The sequence below is a fragment of the Heterodontus francisci genome, chromosome 16 (genome assembly GCF_036365525.1).
Source record: "Heterodontus francisci isolate sHetFra1 chromosome 16, sHetFra1.hap1, whole genome shotgun sequence".
Classification (NCBI taxonomy): Eukaryota; Metazoa; Chordata; class Chondrichthyes; order Heterodontiformes; family Heterodontidae; genus Heterodontus; species Heterodontus francisci.
Genome location: NC_090386.1, coordinates 18,918,651 through 18,940,612, shown reverse-complemented (window position 1 = coordinate 18,940,612; position 21,962 = coordinate 18,918,651). Strand labels below are relative to the sequence as shown.

The 21,962-nt window shown below is 43.2% G+C and overlaps 1 protein-coding gene across 1 annotated transcript in view; it reads left to right on the top strand.

The window, feature by feature from the left end:
* The window catches only part of wfdc2 (WAP four-disulfide core domain 2), a 269,502-nt gene that overhangs the window by 139,148 nt on the left and 108,392 nt on the right, over positions 1-21,962 (top strand). Inside the window, exons 18-19 of the mRNA XM_068048456.1 lie at positions 1,436-1,651; positions 6,591-6,673. Of these exons, the coding sequence (XP_067904557.1) occupies positions 1,436-1,651; positions 6,591-6,673 (299 nt within the window). The remainder of the gene's footprint in view (positions 1-1,435; positions 1,652-6,590; positions 6,674-21,962) is intronic.

Below are 21,962 nucleotides of genomic sequence, written 5' to 3'. Positions count from 1 at the left end.
CTACTCTGTATTCCAAGAGTCAAGTCATTTATATATAGCAAAGAAAAGCAGTGGTCCCAGCACTGACCCTAGGGGAACACTACTGTCTACCACCCTCCAGTCTGAAAAGCAACCATTTACTATGATTTGCTGTTTTCTGTCCCTAATGCAATTTTTTATCCAATTGGACACTGACCCTCCTATTCCATAAGCCTCAATTTTGTTAACCAATTTTTAATGTGGTACCTTATCAAATGCTTTTTTTAAATCCATAAAAACAACATCCATCGTATTCCCTTCACCAAAAAATCAATTAGATTAATCAAGCATGATCTGCCGTTTACAAATCCGTGCTGGTTATCCACTCTAAATTCCATTGATATTTTCCCTGATTATTGTTTCTAAAACCTTACCCAGCACTGATGTAAAACTAACTGGCCTGTAGTTGCTAGGACTGTCCTTACACCCTTTCTTGAATAAGGGTGTCACATTTGCCACTCTCCAATCCTCTGACACCTCTCCCATATCCAGGAAAGATTGGAAGATTATGATAAGCCCTTCCACTATCTCCATCCCCACTTCCTTTAGCAACCTGGGATGACCAGGCGACTTATCTACTCTAAGCAAAGCCAGCCTTTTTAGTACCTCCTCACTCTCAATTTTTATTCTATCCATTGCCTCTACTCTTTCTGCTTCTATCGATATTTTGTCAGACTCCAGTTCCTTCGTGAACACTGATACAGAGTACTCATTAAGTATATCAGCCTTGCCCGGCGCCTCGAAGCTACCCTCTCTGTCCCTAAAATGCCCCACTCCACCTCTTATTACTTGCTTATTATTTAGATGCTGGTTGAAGATCTTAGCGTTACATTTTATGTTGACTGCCATTCTATTCTCATATTCTCTATTTGCCAGTCTTATTTTCCTCTTCACCTCCCCTCTCAACTTATTGTATAAGGCCTGGTTCTCACCTGATGAGTTCATTTGACATGCATCATACACCCTCTTTTTTTGTTTCATCATCATCTCTATCTCCCTCGTCAACCAAGTAGCTCTGTTATTGGTTCCCCTAACTTTCAACCGTATTGGAATGTTCCTAGGCTGTACCTGAAGCATCTCTTCCTTATAGATAACCCATTGTTCTGATACAGCTCTTCCGACTAGTCTTTGGTTTTATCCTACCTTGGATAAATCCCTTCTCATTGCATTGAAATTAGTCCTCTTCCAATCTAAACATTCTTCTTTATTTTGTTCCTTGCTTTTCTGCATTACTAGTCTAAACATTATGATACGATGATCACTGTTACCCAAGTTACCCACACACTAGGTCCACTTGGACCACCTCATTCCCCAACACCAGATCCAGCAATGCTTCCTTTCTAGTTGGGCTGAGATCAAGGAAGTACTCCTGAACACATTTGAGGAATTCATCCCCCTCCTTCCCGTCTCCTTGGAGGGAATCGGGAGTGGTCATGGCAGCTGCGGACCTGTGTGGAGACAACTACCAGGAGCGAATAAAGAGAGACCCATGCTTGGGCCTTCCATTTACCTGGAGGGAGTTGGGAGCAGCAGTGGCAGGGGTGGACCTGCGAGGAACCATCTACCTCTACGTGCCGGTGTTTGAAAAAAGGAAAGGAGAAAGAAAATCAAATTGTGGCATCACAGGAAAACAGTGAGTTGATTGGCTGGTGAGTATTACTGCTGAGGGACTGAGTATAAACAACTGGGATTTAAAAAAAAAATCAAGTATTAATGACAAGTAATAAGTGGGTAGCTGGTGAATCTTATCTTTTATTTTGATGAGGCTTATGACCACTATTGGTAACATTTTAGTATTGGTCGGGTGTGTTCATAGTGGTAAAGTAGATTACTATTGGTAAAGTTTAGTATTTGCAGCAGTAAGATTATTATTATATATCAATATACACCTACCAACGATCTCTCTCAATCACAACTTATTCCTCACATTCATAGCCTCATCCTCACACACTGCTGCAAGCCACACAATCACATCTCACACTTTGCACACACTGCCAACTATTCCACTATGGCTGGCAAATCACCCAAATACATCGCACCACACTCACTGACATACTACCATCTCTTTAGCAGGACAAGGTGGCCCATAATAGGCAGCAGCAGCCAACTAGCAGGGATGGTGGAAGGCATGGCTGTACGTGCTTATCTCAACGTAAGAGATGATGTTCGCCAATCATTGGTGCGGTCACGACTGAGGCCAAGGCCATTGGCGGGGCTGAAAGCATTGAGGATGGTGGATGTTCCTACCTAATCTCCCTTCTCACATCCCACTTCAGATGGTGTCACCATGCATCTCTTGCTTTCCCCCCTTCCCTCACCCCAACTCTACCCTTCTGCCTTTCTCCTTTCAAATAGTAAAGAATTGTCACCTGACCAGGCAGTGGTGCGAGAGGATGAAGCCCTAGAGGGAGTAGAGACTGATGAAGAAGAAATACCATCATTCAATCTGACACGATGAGGGAGCAGCCATGTAATAAACAGAGCTAAGCAATCCCACAACTAAAGGACCAGATATAAGCTCTGCAGTCTTGCCACATCCAGTCGTGAATAGTGGTGGACAAATAACTAACCAGAGGAGGAGAAGGTGGCTCCACAAATATCCCCATCCTTAATGATGGGGGAGCCCAGCACATCAGTGCAAAAGATAAGACTGAAGCATTTGCAACAATCTTCAGCCAGAAGTGCCGAGTGGATGATCCATCTCGGCCTCCTCCTGAATTCCCCACAATCACAGATGTCAGTCTTCAGCCAATTCGATTCACTCTGCGTGATATCAAGAAACGACTGAAGGCACTGGACACTGTAAAGGCAATGGGCCCTGACAATATTCCAGCAATAGTACTGAAGACCTGTGCTCCAGAACTTGCCGACCCCCTAGCCAAGCTGTTCCAGTACAGCTACAACACTGGCATCTACCCAACAGTGTGGAAAATTGTCCAGGTATGTCCTGTACACAAAAAGCAGGACAAGTCCAACCCGGTAACTTACCACCCCATCTGTCTACTCTCAATCATCGGTAAAGTGATGGACGGTGTCATCAACAGTGCCATCAAGCGGCACTTACTTAGCAATAACCTGCTCAGTGACACTCAGTTTGGGTTCCGCCAGGGCCACTCAGCTCCTGACCTCATTGCAGCCTTGGTTCAAACCTGAACAAAAGAGCTGAACTCAAGAGGTGAGGTGAGAGTGACTGCCCTTGACATCAAGGCATCATTTGATTGAGTATGGCATCAAAGAGCCCTAGCAAAACTGAAATCAATGGGAATCAGGAGGAAAAATCACCAATGGTTGGAGTAATACCTAGAACAAAGGAAGATGGTTGTGGTTGTTGGAGGTTAATCATTTCAGTCCCATGACATCACTGCAGGACTTCCTTAGGGAAGTGGCTTAGGCCCCAACCACCTTCAGCTGCTTTATCAGTGACCTTCCCTTCAGCATAAGTTCAGAAGTGGGGATGTTCACTGATGATTACACCATTCACAATTCCTCAGATACTGAAACAGTCCATGTAGTGATGTAGCAAGACCTGGATAATATCCAGGCTTGGGCTGTTAAGTGGTAAATAACATTCGTGCCACACAGGCAAAACAATCTCCAACAAGAGAGAATTTAAGCATCTCTCCTTGGCATCCAATGGCATTACCATCGCTGAATCTCCCACTATCAACATCCTGAGGGTTACCATTGACCAGAAACTGCATTGGACCAGCTACATAAATACTGTGGCTACAAGAGCAGGTCAGAGGCTAGGAATTCTGTGGCGAGTAACTCACCTCCTGGCTCCCCAAAGCCTGTCCATCATCTACAAAGCACAAGTCAGATGTGTGATGGAATACTCTCCACTTCCCTGGATGATTGCAGCTCCAACAACATTCAAAAAGCTCGACACCATCCAGGACAAAGCAACCCGCTTGATCAGCACCCCACCACCACTTTCAACATTCACTCCCTCTACACCGACACACAGTGGCAGCAGTGTGCATCATCTACAAGATGCTCTGCAGCAACTCACCAAGGCTCCTTTCACAGCACCTTCCAAACCACCTAGAAGGACATGACAGCACTTTCAGACCCAGCAGTGATGCAGCATCTGGTGGCCGCTGTCTCATTTTCCATTGCAGTACAAGGCAGAAGCAACCCGATGTCTGAGTGCTGCAGTGGAAGCTTAGACTGAGATCCTGAAATCTCAGCTTGGTGCCATGCAGGTTCAGACTGCTGCCATCATGGCTGCATGTTCAAAGGGCCATGCAGGCTCACACAAGAGTCCAGCAATCTGTGCTCCAGCAGATTATTCGGATTGCTGAGGTGTCACCCTGGGGAAGTGGCAGTGGCTCCATGGTACACAAACCTACTGTCCTCTCTCAGGATGACAGCATTCGTGCACCCACCACTGTCACTCCATCTTGCTGTTGCCTGCCAGCCATGCCAAGATGGTGCCGTCTGAAGTTGGGTCTTGTAGGCCCAGAAAACTACTCGAGGTCGTCCTGCAGGGCCCTCTACAGTCTCCCCCAGTGAAAGTCAGCAGCCTTCCACCAGCCTTGCTGCATCCACTTGGGTAGCACTGTGTAGGAACACCAGGACAGGGAAAGGCATCCGCAAGACAGTCACTAAGGGTGAATAATTGACTTTCCTGTGGAATATTGGAGAGTTTGTTGGATACAGTTGGTATACAATGGTTGTTTTGTGATGGATTTTATTTCAGGATTGTGGCCAAGAGGATGTTGTGATGGTCAGTGACAGAGGGATGTTAAGGTGTGGGCCTGTTGTCCAATGGGGATTTGGGATTGTATTCACAGGAACCGGAGTTGAATGAGGCACTCATGGACAGCCCGACTGGAATGTGGATGTGCCCTGCTACCTCCTCCCGTCTTCCTCCTCCTCCTCCTTGCTGAATCCCTGGTGGCTGGGGCTGTGCCCGCATCATGTCGAAGTTGTGGAGGATACAACAGACCACCAAGAACCGGGACCCTCACTCTGGTGAGTACTGCAGGGTTCCTCCAGAACGGCCCAGGCAGCAGAACTGTTGCTTCAGTACTCCAATGGTCATCTCGATGATGTTTCACGGGGCAGAATAGCTCTTATTGGAAGGATGCTGGCCATTTGTGGTTGGGTTTGGAGGACAGTGATCACTCAGGTGTAGAGTGGATAGTCCTTTTCATCCAGTAGCCACCCTCTGGTTTGATATGGCTTCGAAAAGATTGATCGGACACCAGACTGGTGCAGAATGAACACCTCATGACTGCTGCCAGGGTAGTGGGCATTCACCAGTATGATGTGCTGAGTGTGGTCACACACCAAGAGCCCTTTCCTATCCTGAGTGGCGTGAAACAGGGCTGTGTTCTCGCACCCACACTTTTTGGGATTTTCTTCTCCCTGCTGCTTTCACATGCGTTCAAGTCCTTTGAAGAAGGAATTTTCCTCCACACTAGATCAGGGGGAAGGTTCTTCAACCTTCCCCGTCTAAGAGCGAAGTCCAAAGTACGGAAAGTCCTCATCAGGGAACTCCTCTTTGCTGACGATGCTGCTTTAACATCTCACACTGAAGAGTGCCTGCAGAGTCTCATCGACAGGTTTGCGGCTGCCTGCAATGAATTTGGCCTAACCATCAGCCTCAAGAAAATGAACATCATGGGGCAGGACGACAGAAATGCTCCATCCATCAATATTGGCGACTACGCTCTGGAAGTGGTTCAAGAGTTCACCTACCTAGGCTCAACTATCACCAGTAACCTGTCTCGAGATGCAGAAATCAACAAGCGCATGGGTAAGGCTTCCACTGCTATGTCCAGACTGGCCAAGAGAGTGTGGGAAAATGGCGCACTGACACGGAACACAAAAGTCCGAGTGTATGAAGCCTGTGTCCTCAGTACCTTGCTGTATGGCAGCGAGGCCTGGACAACGTATGTCAGCCAAGAGCGACGTCTCATTTCATTCCATCTTCGCTGCCTCCGGAGAATACTTGGCATCAGGTGGCAGGACCGTATCTCCAACACAGAAGTCCTCGAGGCGGCCAACATCCCCAGCTTCTACACACTACTGAGTCAGCGGCGCTTGAGATGGCTTGGCCATGTGAGCCGCATGGAAGATGGCAGGATCCCCAAGGACACATTGTACAGCGAGCTCGCCACTGGTATCAGACCCACCGGCCGTCCATGTCTCCGCTTTAAAGACGTCTGCAAACGCGACATGAAATCCTGTGACATTGATCACAAGCCGTGGGAGTCAGTTGCAAGCGTTTGCCAGAGCTGGCGGGCAGCCATAAAGACAGGGCTAAAATGTGGCGAGTCAAAGAGACTTAGTAGTTGGCAGGAAAAAAGACAGAGGCGCAAGGGGAGAGCCAACTGTGCAACAGCCCCGACAAACAAATTTCTCTGCAGCACCTGTGGAAGAGCCTGTCACTCTAGAATTGGCCTTGATAGCCACTCCAGGCACAGCTCCACAAACCACTGACCACCTCCAGGCGCGTATCCATTGTCTCTCGAGATAAGGAGGCCCAAAAGAAAGAAAAGAAAGGTCACACACCAACTGCATATTCCGTGAGTGGTAATCTTTACAGTTGCTGTACATCTCAGCATTGAGATGGTGCCCACGTGTATCCAGTCATTGGCTCCCTGCACCATGGGGAAGCTCATTATTCTGGCAAAGCCACATGCAGGTTCCGCCTGCTTCTCTCATTCAGAGAGAACACAATGAACTCCCCTCTCCTGGTATAAAGAGCATCTTTCACCTCTCTGATGCAGCAGTGAACAGTGAACTGGGAGATGTTAAATAGGCTGCCTGTTCCAGCCTGGAAGGATCCTGACATGAAGAAATTCAGGGTCACAGCCACTGCCATCCTGGCCTTGCTCTGAGGCTGCAGGTCTGGTTGTAAGAGGTGACAGAGTTTTGTGAGCAGCTCCTTCATGAAGCACAGGCAACATACACACTGCTCCTGGCTGAGGTGGAGGTAAGAGAAGTGCTCCTGGAAGACCCTGGGTGGATATGGCCTCCTGCTGAGAACTCTTTTCCTGTTCCTCCTCCTCCTCCTCTTACTCCTACTCCTTCTCCCTCTGCCAGAAGCTTATTTTCCTATTTGCTGCCTCTGCACTATCTCCCTCTCATGCTGCAATCCAAGGGAGATTGCAATGATAGCCCTATGACTGGGAGAAAGGGTGTCAGCAGAGCTCTTGCAGACACAAGCAATGCCTTCCTCAAACATAAACCTCACCATCTTTAACCAACTTCTCAAAACACCCAGCACTCCACAAACTCAAACAGAGCTAGTAGAAAGTAATCAGCATTTAACCTAGGAGTTGTTGATAGTGCCCTAAATAGCACTGGTGGGGGATCCTTCGTGCTTAGTGCATGTTCAGCTGTGCCAGTTTCAGAGAAAGTGTTTATGAGAATGGCGAGGTCAAAAAAGGCTGGTATCAAACCATCATTACACTGCTATTGATGTCACAATCTGCCCACTTGGCAGACATCCAGCACACACACAAAACGCTCACACTAATGTCTTCACCAAAATGACAATAGTGCAAACTGCACCGGAAGTCAACACAAGTGGTGTGGATGACATTTTGCTTCCAAAATGGCAGCTGTAGCATTGAAACTAGGGGAGATAGGGAGCCGGAATTCTGGCACATAGAGTAGCAGGGATTGGAATCAAGATGCACAGAGACGAATAGTGATTGGTATTCAAGTACATAAAGAGTAACAAGGGCTAGTAGCGAGGTACTTAGAGATTAACAGGAGCTTGTACCAAGGTACACAGACAGTAACTGGCACTAGTACCGAGATACACAGAAAGTAACAGATTGGTATCAAGGTACACAAAGAGAAACAGGGATTGGTATTGTGAACAACAGAGAGTAACAGGGATTGGTATTGTGAACAACAGAGAGTAACAGGGATTGATGTTGTGAACAACAGAGAGAAACAGGGATTGGTATTGTGAACAACAGAGAGTAACAGGGATTGATATTGTGAACAACAGAGAGTAACAGGGATTGATGTTGTGAACAACAGAGAGAAACAGGGATTGATGTTGTGAACAACAGAGAGTAACAGGGATTGATGTTGTGAACAACAGAGAGAAACAGGGATTGGCATTGTGAACAAGAGAGAGTAACAGGGATTGGCATTGTGAACAAGAGAGAGTAACAGGGATTGGTATTGAGGGACACAGAGAGTAACAGGGATTGATATTGTGAACAACAGAGAGTAACAGGGATTGATATTGTGAACAACAGAGAGTAACAGGGATTGATGTTGTGAACAACAGAGAGAAACAGGGATTGATGTTGTGAACAACAGAGAGTAACAGGGATTGATATTGTGAACAACAGAGAGAAACAGGGATTGGCATTGTGAACAAGAGAGAGTAACAGGGATTGATGTTGTGAACAACAGAGAGTAACAGGGATTGATGTTGTGAACAACAGAGAGAAACAGGGATTGATGTTGTGAACAACAGAGAGAAACAGGGATTGATGTTGTGAACAACAGAGAGTAACAGGGATTGGTATTGTGAACAACAGAGAGTAACAGGGATTGATGTTGTGAACAACAGAGAGTAACAGGGATTGATGTTGTGAACAACAGAGAGAAACAGGGATTGATGTTGTGAACAACAGAGAGTAACAGGGATTGATATTGTGAACAACAGAGAGTAACAGGGATTGATATTGTGAACAACAGAGAGTAACAGGGATTGATGTTGTGAACAACAGAGAGAAACAGGGATTGGCATTGTGAACAAGAGAGAGTAACAGGGATTGGCATTGTGAACAACAGAGAGTAACAGGGATTGATATTGTGAACAACAGAGAGTAACAGGGATTGATGTTGTGAACAACAGAGAGTAACAGGGATTGATGTTGTGAACAACAGAGAGTAACAGGGATTGATGTTGTGAACAACAGAGAGTAACAGGGATTGATGTTGTGAACAACAGAGAGTAACAGGGATTGATATTGTGAACAACAGAGAGTAACAGGGATTGATGTTGTGAACAACAGAGAGAAACAGGGATTGGTATTGTGAACAACAGAGAGTAACAGGGATTGATGTTGTGAACAACAGAGAGAAACAGGGATTGGTATTGTGAACAACAGAGAGTAACAGGGATTGATATTGTGAACAACAGAGAGAAACAGGGATTGATATTGTGAACAAGAGAGAGTAACAGGGATTGGCATTGTGAACAACAGAGAGTAACAGGGATTGGTATTGTGAACAAGAGAGAGTAACAGGGATTGGTATTGTGAACACCAGAGAGTAACAGGGATTGGCATTGTGAACAACAGAGAGTAACAGGGATTGGTATTGTGAACATGAGAGAGTAACAGGGATTGGTATAGTGAACAAGAGAGAGTAACAGGGATTGGCATTGTGAACAAGAGAGAGTAACAGGGATTGGCATTGTGAACAAGAGAGAGTAACAGGGATTGGCATTGTGAACAACAGAGAGTAACAGGGATTGGTATTGTGAACAAGAGAGAGTAACAGGGATTGGCATTGTGAACAAGAGAGAGTAACAGGGATTGGCATTGTGAACAACAGAGAGTAACAGGGATTGGTATTGTGAACAAGAGAGAGTAAGAGGGATTGGCATTGTGAACAAGAGAGAGTAATAGGGATTGGCATTGTGAACAAGAGAGAGTAACAGGGATTGGCAGTGTGAACAACAGAGAGTAACAGGGATTGGTATTGTGAACAACAGAGAGTAACAGGGATTGGCATTGTGAACAACAGAGAGTAACAGGGATTGGTATTGTGAACAAGAGAGAGTAACAGGGATTGGCATTGTGAACAAGAGAGAGTAACAGGGATTGGTATTGTGAACAACAGAGAGTAACAGGGATTGGCATTGTGAACAAGAGAGAGTAACAGGGATTGGCATTGTGAACAACAGAGAGTAACAGGGATTGGTATTGTGAACAACAGAGAGTAACAGGGATTGGCATTGTGAACAACAGAGAGTAACAGGGATTGGCATTGTGAACAACAGAGAGTAACAGGGATTGGTATTGTGAACAACAGAGAGTAAAAGGGATTGGCATTGTGAACAACAGAGAGTAACAGGGATTGGTATTGTGAACAAGAGAGAGTAACAGGGATTGGTATTGTGAACAACAGAGAGTAACAGGGATTGGCATTGTGAACAACAGAGAGTAACAGGGATTGGCATTGTGAACAACAGAGAGTAACAGGGATTGGCATTGTGAACAACAGAGAGTAACAGGGATTGGCATTGTGAACAACAGAGAGTAACAGGGATTGGTATTGTGAACAAGAGAGAGTAACAGGGATTGGTATTGTGAACAAGAGAGAGTAAGAGGGATTGGCATTGTGAACAAGAGAGAGTAACAGGGATTGGCATTGTGAACAACAGAGAGTAACAGGGATTGGTATTGTGAACAACAGAGAGTAACAGGGATTGGTATTGTGAACAGCAGAGAGTAACAGGGATTGGCATTGTGAACAACAGAGAGTAACAGGGATTGATATTGTGAACAACAGAGAGTAACAGGGATTGATATTGAGGGACACAGAGAGTAACAGGGATTGGTATTGTGAACAACAGAGAGTAACAGGGATTGGTATTGTGAACAACAGAGAGTAACAGGGATTGGCATTGTGAACAACAGAGAGTAACAGGGATTGGTATTGTGAACAACAGAGAGTAACAGGGATTGGTATTGTGAACAACAGAGAGTAACAGGGATTGGCATTGTGAACAACAGAGAGTAACAGGGATTGATATTGTGAACAACAGAGAGTAACAGGGATTGATATTGAGGGACACAGAGAGTAACAGGGATTGGTATTGTGAACAACAGAGAGTAACAGGGATTGGTATTGTGAACAACAGAGAGTAGCAGGGATTGGTATTGTGAACAAGAGAGAGTAACAGGGATTGGTATTGTGAACAAGAGAGAGTAACAGGGATTGATATTGAGGGACACAGAGAGTAACAGGGATTGGTATTGTGAACAAGAGAGAGTAACAGGGATTGATATTGTGAACAAGAGAGAGTAACAGGGATTGGCATTGTGAACAACAGAGAGTAACAGGGATTGGTATTGTGAACAACAGAGAGTAACAGGGATTGATATTGTGAACAACAGAGAGTAACAGGGATTGGTATTGTGAACAAGAGAGAGTAACAGGGATTGATTTTGTGAACAAGAGAGAGTAACAGGGATTGGCATTGTGAACAACAGAGAGTAACAGGGATTGGTATTGTGAACAACAGAGAGTAACAGGGATTGATATTGTGAACAACAGAGAGTAACAGGGATTGGCATTGTGAACAACAGAGAGTAACAGGGATTGATATTGTGAACAACAGAGAGTAACAGGGATTGATATTGTGAACAACAGAGAGTAACAGGGATTGATATTGAGGGACACAGAGAGTAACAGGGATTGGTATTGTGAACAACAGAGAGTAACAGGGATTGATATTGAGGGACACAGAGAGAAACAGGGATTGGCATTGTGAACAACAGAGAGTAACAGGGATTGGTATTGTGAACAACAGAGAGTAACAGGGATTGGTATTGTGAACAACAGAGAGTAACAGGGATTGGCATTGTGAACAACAGAGAGTAACAGGGATTGATATTGTGAACAACAGAGAGTAACAGGGATTGATATTGTGAACAAGAGAGAGTAACAGGGATTGGTATTGTGAACAACAGAGAGTAACAGGGATTGATATTGTGAACAACAGAGAGTAACAGGGATTGGTATTGTGAACAACAGAGAGTAACAGGGATTGGCATTGTGAACAACAGAGAGTAACAGGGATTGATATTGTGAACAACAGAGAGTAACAGGGATTGGTATTGTGAACAAGAGAGAGTAACAGGGATTGATATTGTGAACAAGAGAGAGTAACAGGGATTGGCATTGTGAACAACAGAGAGTAACAGGGATTGGTATTGTGAACAACAGAGAGTAACAGGTATTGATATTGTGAACAACAGAGAGTAACAGGGATTGGCATTGTGAACAACAGAGAGTAACAGGGATTGATATTGTGAACAACAGAGAGTAACAGGGATTGATATTGTGAACAACAGAGAGTAACAGGGATTGATATTGAGGGACACAGAGAGTAACAGGGATTGGTATTGTGAACAACAGAGAGTAACAGGGATTGATATTGAGGGACACAGAGAGAAACAGGGATTGGCATTGTGAACAACAGAGAGTAACAGGGATTGGTATTGTGAACAACAGAGAGTAACAGGGATTGGCATTGTGAACAACAGAGAGTAACAGGGATTGGTATTGTGAACAACAGAGAGTAACAGGGATTGGCATTGTGTACAACAGAGAGTAACAGGGATTGGCATTGTGTACAACAGAGAGTAACAGGGATTGGCATTGTGTACAACAGAGAGTAACAGGGATTGATATTGTGAACAACAGAGAGTAACAGGGATTGGTATTGTGAACAACAGAGAGTAACAGGGATTGGCATTGTGTACAACAGAGAGTAACAGGGATTGATATTGTGAACAACAGAGAGTAACAGGGATTGGTATTGTGAACAACAGAGAGTAACAGGGATTGATATTGTGAACAACAGAGAGTAACAGGGATTGATGTTGTGAACAACAGAGAGTAACAGGGATTGATATTGTGAACAACAGAGAGTAACAGGGATTGGTATTGTGAACAACAGAGAGTAACAGGGATTGGCATTGTGAACAACAGAGAGTAACAGGGATTGATATTGTGAACAACAGAGAGTAACAGGGATTGATATTGTGAACAACAGAGAGTAACAGGGATTGATATTGAGGGACACAGAGAGTAACAGGGATTGGTATTGTGAACAACAGAGAGTAACAGGGATTGGTATTGTGAACAACAGAGAGTAACAGGGATTGATATTGTGAACAACAGAGAGTAACAGGGATTGATATTGTGAACAACAGAGAGTAACAGGGATTGATATTGAGGGACACAGAGAGTAACAGGGATTGGTATTGTGAACAACAGAGAGTAACAGGGATTGGTATTGTGAACAACAGAGAGTAACAGGGATCTGTATTGTGAACAAGAGAGAGTAACAGGGATTGGCATTGTGAACAACAGAGAGTAACAGGGATTGGTATTGTGAACAACAGAGAGTAACAGGGATTGGTATTGTGAACAACAGAGAGTAACAGGGATTGGCATTGTGAACAACAGAGAGTAACAGGGATTGATATTGTGAACAACAGAGAGTAACAGGGATTGATATTGAGGGACACAGAGAGTAACAGGGATTGGTATTGTGAACAACAGAGAGTAACAGGGATTGGTATTGTGAACAACAGAGAGTAACAGGGATTGGTATTGTGAACAAGAGAGAGTAACAGGGATTGTTATTGTGAACAAGAGAGAGTAACAGGGATTGATATTGAGGGACACAGAGAGTAACAGGGATTGGTATTGTGAACAAGAGAGAGTAACAGGGATTGATATTGTGAACAAGAGAGAGTAACAGGGATTGGCATTGTGAACAACAGAGAGTAACAGGGATTGGTATTGTGAACAACAGAGAGTAACAGGGATTGATATTGTGAACAACAGAGAGTAACAGGGATTGGTATTGTGAACAAGAGAGAGTAACAGGGATTGATTTTGTGAACAAGAGAGAGTAACAGGGATTGGCATTGTGAACAACAGAGAGTAACAGGGATTGGTATTGTGAACAACAGAGAGTAACAGGGATTGATATTGTGAACAACAGAGAGTAACAGGGATTGGCATTGTGAACAACAGAGAGTAACAGGGATTGATATTGTGAACAACAGAGAGTAACAGGGATTGATATTGTGAACAACAGAGAGTAACAGGGATTGATATTGAGGGACACAGAGAGTAACAGGGATTGGTATTGTGAACAACAGAGAGTAACAGGGATTGATATTGAGGGACACAGAGAGAAACAGGGATTGGCATTGTGAACAACAGAGAGTAACAGGGATTGGTATTGTGAACAACAGAGAGTAACAGGGATTGGTATTGTGAACAACAGAGAGTAACAGGGATTGGCATTGTGAACAACAGAGAGTAACAGGGATTGATATTGTGAACAACAGAGAGTAACAGGGATTGATATTGTGAACAAGAGAGAGTAACAGGGATTGGTATTGTGAACAACAGAGAGTAACAGGGATTGATATTGTGAACAACAGAGAGTAACAGGGATTGGTATTGTGAACAACAGAGAGTAACAGGGATTGGCATTGTGAACAACAGAGAGTAACAGGGATTGATATTGTGAACAACAGAGAGTAACAGGGATTGGTATTGTGAACAAGAGAGAGTAACAGGGATTGATATTGTGAACAAGAGAGAGTAACAGGGATTGGCATTGTGAACAACAGAGAGTAACAGGGATTGGTATTGTGAACAACAGAGAGTAACAGGTATTGATATTGTGAACAACAGAGAGTAACAGGGATTGGCATTGTGAACAACAGAGAGTAACAGGGATTGATATTGTGAACAACAGAGAGTAACAGGGATTGATATTGTGAACAACAGAGAGTAACAGGGATTGATATTGAGGGACACAGAGAGTAACAGGGATTGGTATTGTGAACAACAGAGAGTAACAGGGATTGATATTGAGGGACACAGAGAGAAACAGGGATTGGCATTGTGAACAACAGAGAGTAACAGGGATTGGTATTGTGAACAACAGAGAGTAACAGGGATTGGCATTGTGAACAACAGAGAGTAACAGGGATTGGTATTGTGAACAACAGAGAGTAACAGGGATTGGCATTGTGTACAACAGAGAGTAACAGGGATTGGCATTGTGTACAACAGAGAGTAACAGGGATTGGCATTGTGTACAACAGAGAGTAACAGGGATTGATATTGTGAACAACAGAGAGTAACAGGGATTGGTATTGTGAACAACAGAGAGTAACAGGGATTGGCATTGTGTACAACAGAGAGTAACAGGGATTGATATTGTGAACAACAGAGAGTAACAGGGATTGGTATTGTGAACAACAGAGAGTAACAGGGATTGATATTGTGAACAACAGAGAGTAACAGGGATTGATGTTGTGAACAACAGAGAGTAACAGGGATTGATATTGTGAACAACAGAGAGTAACAGGGATTGGTATTGTGAACAACAGAGAGTAACAGGGATTGGCATTGTGAACAACAGAGAGTAACAGGGATTGATATTGTGAACAACAGAGAGTAACAGGGATTGATATTGTGAACAACAGAGAGTAACAGGGATTGATATTGAGGGACACAGAGAGTAACAGGGATTGGTATTGTGAACAACAGAGAGTAACAGGGATTGGTATTGTGAACAACAGAGAGTAACAGGGATTGATATTGTGAACAACAGAGAGTAACAGGGATTGATATTGTGAACAACAGAGAGTAACAGGGATTGATATTGAGGGACACAGAGAGTAACAGGGATTGGTATTGTGAACAACAGAGAGTAACAGGGATTGGTATTGTGAACAACAGAGAGTAACAGGGATCTGTATTGTGAACAAGAGAGAGTAACAGGGATTGGCATTGTGAACAACAGAGAGTAACAGGGATTGGTATTGTGAACAACAGAGAGTAACAGGGATTGGTATTGTGAACAACAGAGAGTAACAGGGATTGGCATTGTGAACAACAGAGAGTAACAGGGATTGATATTGTGAACAACAGAGAGTAACAGGGATTGATATTGAGGGACACAGAGAGTAACAGGGATTGGTATTGTGAACAACAGAGAGTAACAGGGATTGGTATTGTGAACAACAGAGAGTAACAGGGATTGGTATTGTGAACAAGAGAGAGTAACAGGGATTGTTATTGTGAACAAGAGAGAGTAACAGGGATTGATATTGAGGGACACAGAGAGTAACAGGGATTGGTATTGTGAACAAGAGAGAGTAACAGGGATTGATATTGTGAACAAGAGAGAGTAACAGGGATTGGCATTGTGAACAACAGAGAGTAACAGGGATTGGTATTGTGAACAACAGAGAGTAACAGGGATTGATATTGTGAACAACAGAGAGTAACAGGGATTGGTATTGTGAACAAGAGAGAGTAACAGGGATTGATTTTGTGAACAAGAGAGAGTAACAGGGATTGGCATTGTGAACAACAGAGAGTAACAGGGATTGGTATTGTGAACAACAGAGAGTAACAGGGATTGATATTGTGAACAACAGAGAGTAACAGGGATTGGCATTGTGAACAACAGAGAGTAACAGGGATTGATATTGTGAACAACAGAGAGTAACAGGGATTGATATTGTGAACAACAGAGAGTAACAGGGATTGATATTGAGGGACACAGAGAGTAACAGGGATTGGTATTGTGAACAACAGAGAGTAACAGGGATTGATATTGAGGGACACAGAGAGAAACAGGGATTGGCATTGTGAACAACAGAGAGTAACAGGGATTGGTATTGTGAACAACAGAGAGTAACAGGGATTGGTATTGTGAACAACAGAGAGTAACAGGGATTGATATTGTGAACAACAGAGAGTAACAGGGATTGATATTGTGAACAAGAGAGAGTAACAGGGATTGGTATTGTGAACAACAGAGAGTAACAGGGATTGATATTGTGAACAACAGAGAGTAACAGGGATTGGTATTGTGAACAACAGAGAGTAACAGGGATTGGCATTGTGAACAACAGAGAGTAACAGGGATTGATATTGTGAACAACAGAGAGTAACAGGGATTGGTATTGTGAACAAGAGAGAGTAACAGGGATTGATATTGTGAACAAGAGAGAGTAACAGGGATTGGCATTGTGAACAACAGAGAGTAACAGGGATTGGTATTGTGAACAACAGAGAGTAACAGGTATTGATATTGTGAACAACAGAGAGTAACAGGGATTGGCATTGTGAACAACAGAGAGTAACAGGGATTGATATTGTGAACAACAGAGAGTAACAGGGATTGATATTGTGAACAACAGAGAGTAACAGGGATTGATATTGAGGGACACAGAGAGTAACAGGGATTGGTATTGTGAACAACAGAGAGTAACAGGGATTGATATTGAGGGACACAGAGAGAAACAGGGATTGGCATTGTGAACAACAGAGAGTAACAGGGATTGGTATTGTGAACAACAGAGAGTAACAGGGATTGGCATTGTGAACAACAGAGAGTAACAGGTATTGATATTGTGAACAACAGAGAGTAACAGGGATTGGCATTGTGAACAACAGAGAGTAACAGGGATTGATATTGTGAACAACAGAGAGTAACAGGGATTGATATTGTGAACAACAGAGAGTAACAGGGATTGATATTGAGGGACACAGAGAGTAACAGGGATTGGTATTGTGAACAACAGAGAGTAACAGGGATTGATATTGAGGGACACAGAGAGAAACAGGGATTGGCATTGTGAACAACAGAGAGTAACAGGGATTGGTATTGTGAACAACAGAGAGTAACAGGGATTGGCATTGTGAACAACAGAGAGTAACAGGGATTGGTATTGTGAACAACAGAGAGTAACAGGGATTGGCATTGTGTACAACAGAGAGTAACAGGGATTGGCATTGTGTACAACAGAGAGTAACAGGGATTGGCATTGTGTACAACAGAGAGTAACAGGGATTGATATTGTGAACAACAGAGAGTAACAGGGATTGGTATTGTGAACAACAGAGAGTAACAGGGATTGGCATTGTGTACAACAGAGAGTAACAGGGATTGATATTGTGAACAACAGAGAGTAACAGGGATTGGTATTGTGAACAACAGAGAGTAACAGGGATTGATATTGTGAACAACAGAGAGTAACAGGGATTGATGTTGTGAACAACAGAGAGTAACAGGGATTGATATTGTGAACAACAGAGAGTAACAGGGATTGGTATTGTGAACAACAGAGAGTAACAGGGATTGGCATTGTGAACAACAGAGAGTAACAGGGATTGATATTGTGAACAACAGAGAGTAACAGGGATTGATATTGTGAACAACAGAGAGTAACAGGGATTGATATTGAGGGACACAGAGAGTAACAGGGATTGGTATTGTGAACAACAGAGAGTAACAGGGATTGGTATTGTGAACAACAGAGAGTACCAGGGATTGATATTGTGAACAACAGAGAGTAACAGGGATTGATATTGTGAACAACAGAGAGTAACAGGGATTGATATTGAGGGACACAGAGAGTAACAGGGATTGGTATTGTGAACAACAGAGAGTAACAGGGATTGGTATTGTGAACAACAGAGAGTAACAGGGATCTGTATTGTGAACAAGAGAGAGTAACAGGGATTGGCATTGTGAACAACAGAGAGTAACAGGGATTGGTATTGTGAACAACAGAGAGTAACAGGGATTGGTATTGTGAACAACAGAGAGTAACAGGGATTGGCATTGTGAACAACAGAGAGTAACAGGGATTGATATTGTGAACAACAGAGAGTAACAGGGATTGATATTGAGGGACACAGAGAGTAACAGGGATTGGTATTGTGAACAACAGAGAGTAACAGGGATTGGTATTGTGAACAACAGAGAGTAACAGGGATTGGTATTGTGAACAAGAGAGAGTAACAGGGATTGTTATTGTGAACAAGAGAGAGTAACAGGGATTGATATTGAGGGACACAGAGAGTAACAGGGATTGGTATTGTGAACAAGAGAGAGTAACAGGGATTGATATTGTGAACAAGAGAGAGTAACAGGGATTGGCATTGTGAACAACAGAGAGTAACAGGGATTGGTATTGTGAACAACAGAGAGTAACAGGGATTGATATTGTGAACAACAGAGAGTAACAGGGATTGGTATTGTGAACAAGAGAGAGTAACAGGGATTGATTTTGTGAACAAGAGAGAGTAACAGGGATTGGCATTGTGAACAACAGAGAGTAACAGGGATTGGTATTGTGAACAACAGAGAGTAACAGGGATTGATATTGTGAACAACAGAGAGTAACAGGGATTGGCATTGTGAACAACAGAGAGTAACAGGGATTGATATTGTGAACAACAGAGAGTAACAGGGATTGATATTGTGAACAACAGAGAGTAACAGGGATTGATATTGAGGGACACAGAGAGTAACAGGGATTGGTATTGTGAACAACAGAGAGTAACAGGGATTGATATTGAGGGACACAGAGAGAAACAGGGATTGGCATTGTGAACAACAGAGAGTAACAGGGATTGGTATTGTGAACAACAGAGAGTAACAGGGATTGGTATTGTGAACAACAGAGAGTAACAGGGATTGATATTGTGAACAACAGAGAGTAACAGGGATTGATATTGTGAACAAGAGAGAGTAACAGGGATTGGTATTGTGAACAACAGAGAGTAACAGGGATTGATATTGTGAACAACAGAGAGTAACAGGGATTGGTATTGTGAACAACAGAGAGTAACAGGGATTGGCATTGTGAACAACAGAGAGTAACAGGGATTGATATTGTGAACAACAGAGAGTAACAGGGATTGGTATTGTGAACAAGAGAGAGTAACAGGGATTGATATTGTGAACAAGAGAGAGTAACAGGGATTGGCATTGTGAACAACAGAGAGTAACAGGGATTGGTATTGTGAACAACAGAGAGTAACAGGTATTGATATTGTGAACAACAGAGAGTAACAGGGATTGGCATTGTGAACAACAGAGAGTAACAGGGATTGATATTGTGAACAACAGAGAGTAACAGGGATTGATATTGTGAACAACAGAGAGTAACAGGGATTGATATTGAGGGACACAGAGAGTAACAGGGATTGGTATTGTGAACAACAGAGAGTAACAGGGATTGATATTGAGGGACACAGAGAGAAACAGGGATTGGCATTGTGAACAACAGAGAGTAACAGGGATTGGTATTGTGAACAACAGAGAGTAACAGGGATTGGCATTGTGAACAACAGAGAGTAACAGGGATTGGTATTGTGAACAACAGAGAGTAACAGGGATTGGCATTGTGTACAACAGAGAGTAACAGGGATTGGCATTGTGTACAACAGAGAGTAACAGGGATTGATATTGTGAACAACAGAGAGTAACAGGGATTGGTATTGTGAACAACAGAGAGTAACAGGGATTGGCATTGTGTACAACAGAGAGTAACAGGGATTGATATTGTGAACAACAGAGAGTAACAGGGATTGGTATTGTGAACAACAGAGAGTAACAGGGATTGGTATTGTGAACAACAGAGAGTAACAGGGATTGGCATTGTGTACAACAGAGAGTAACAGGGATTGATATTGTGAACAACAGAGAGTAACAGGGATTGGTATTGTGAACAACAGAGAGTAACAGGGATTGGTATTGTGAACAAGAGAGAGTAACAGGGATTGTTATTGTGAACAAGAGAGAGTAACAGGGATTGATATTGAGGGACACAGAGAGTAACAGGGATTGGTATTGTGAACAAGAGAGAGTAACAGGGATTGATATTGTGAACAAGAGAGAGTAACAGGGATTGGCATTGTGAACAACAGAGAGTAACAGGGATTGGTATTGTGAACAACAGAGAGTAACAGGGATTGATATTGTGAACAACAGAGAGTAACAGGGATTGGTATTGTGAACAAGAGAGAGTAACAGGGATTGATTTTGTGAACAAGAGAGAGTAACAGGGATTGGCATTGTGAACAACAGAGAGTAACAGGGATTGGTATTGTGAACAACAGAGAGTAACAGGGATTGATATTGTGAACAACAGAGAGTAACAGGGATTGGCATTGTGAACAACAGAGAGTAACAGGGATTGATATTGTGAACAACAGAGAGTAACAGGGATTGATATTGTGAACAACAGAGAGTAACAGGGATTGATATTGAGGGACACAGAGAGTAACAGGGATTGGTATTGTGAACAACAGAGAGTAACAGGGATTGATATTGAGGGACACAGAGAGAAACAGGGATTGGCATTGTGAACAACAGAGAGTAACAGGGATTGGTATTGTGAACAACAGAGAGTAACAGGGATTGGTATTGTGAACAACAGAGAGTAACAGGGATTGATATTGTGAACAACAGAGAGTAACAGGGATTGATATTGTGAACAAGAGAGAGTAACAGGGATTGGTATTGTGAACAACAGAGAGTAACAGGGATTGATATTGTGAACAACAGAGAGTAACAGGGATTGGTATTGTGAACAACAGAGAGTAACAGGGATTGGCATTGTGAACAACAGAGAGTAACAGGGATTGATATTGTGAACAACAGAGAGTAACAGGGATTGGTATTGTGAACAAGAGAGAGTAACAGGGATTGATATTGTGAACAAGAGAGAGTAACAGGGATTGGCATTGTGAACAACAGAGAGTAACAGGGATTGGTATTGTGAACAACAGAGAGTAACAGGTATTGATATTGTGAACAACAGAGAGTAACAGGGATTGGCATTGTGAACAACAGAGAGTAACAGGGATTGATATTGTGAACAACAGAGAGTAACAGGGATTGATATTGTGAACAACAGAGAGTAACAGGGATTGATATTGAGGGACACAGAGAGTAACAGGGATTGGTATTGTGAACAACAGAGAGTAACAGGGATTGATATTGAGGGACACAGAGAGAAACAGGGATTGGCATTGTGAACAACAGAGAGTAACAGGGATTGGTATTGTGAACAACAGAGAGTAACAGGGATTGGCATTGTGAACAACAGAGAGTAACAGGGATTGGTATTGTGAACAACAGAGAGTAACAGGGATTGGCATTGTGTACAACAGAGAGTAACAGGGATTGGCATTGTGTACAACAGAGAGTAACAGGGATTGATATTGTGAACAACAGAGAGTAACAGGGATTGGTATTGTGAACAACAGAGAGTAACAGGGATTGGCATTGTGTACAACAGAGAGTAACAGGGATTGATATTGTGAACAACAGAGAGTAACAGGGATTGGTATTGTGAACAACAGAGAGTAACAGGGATTGG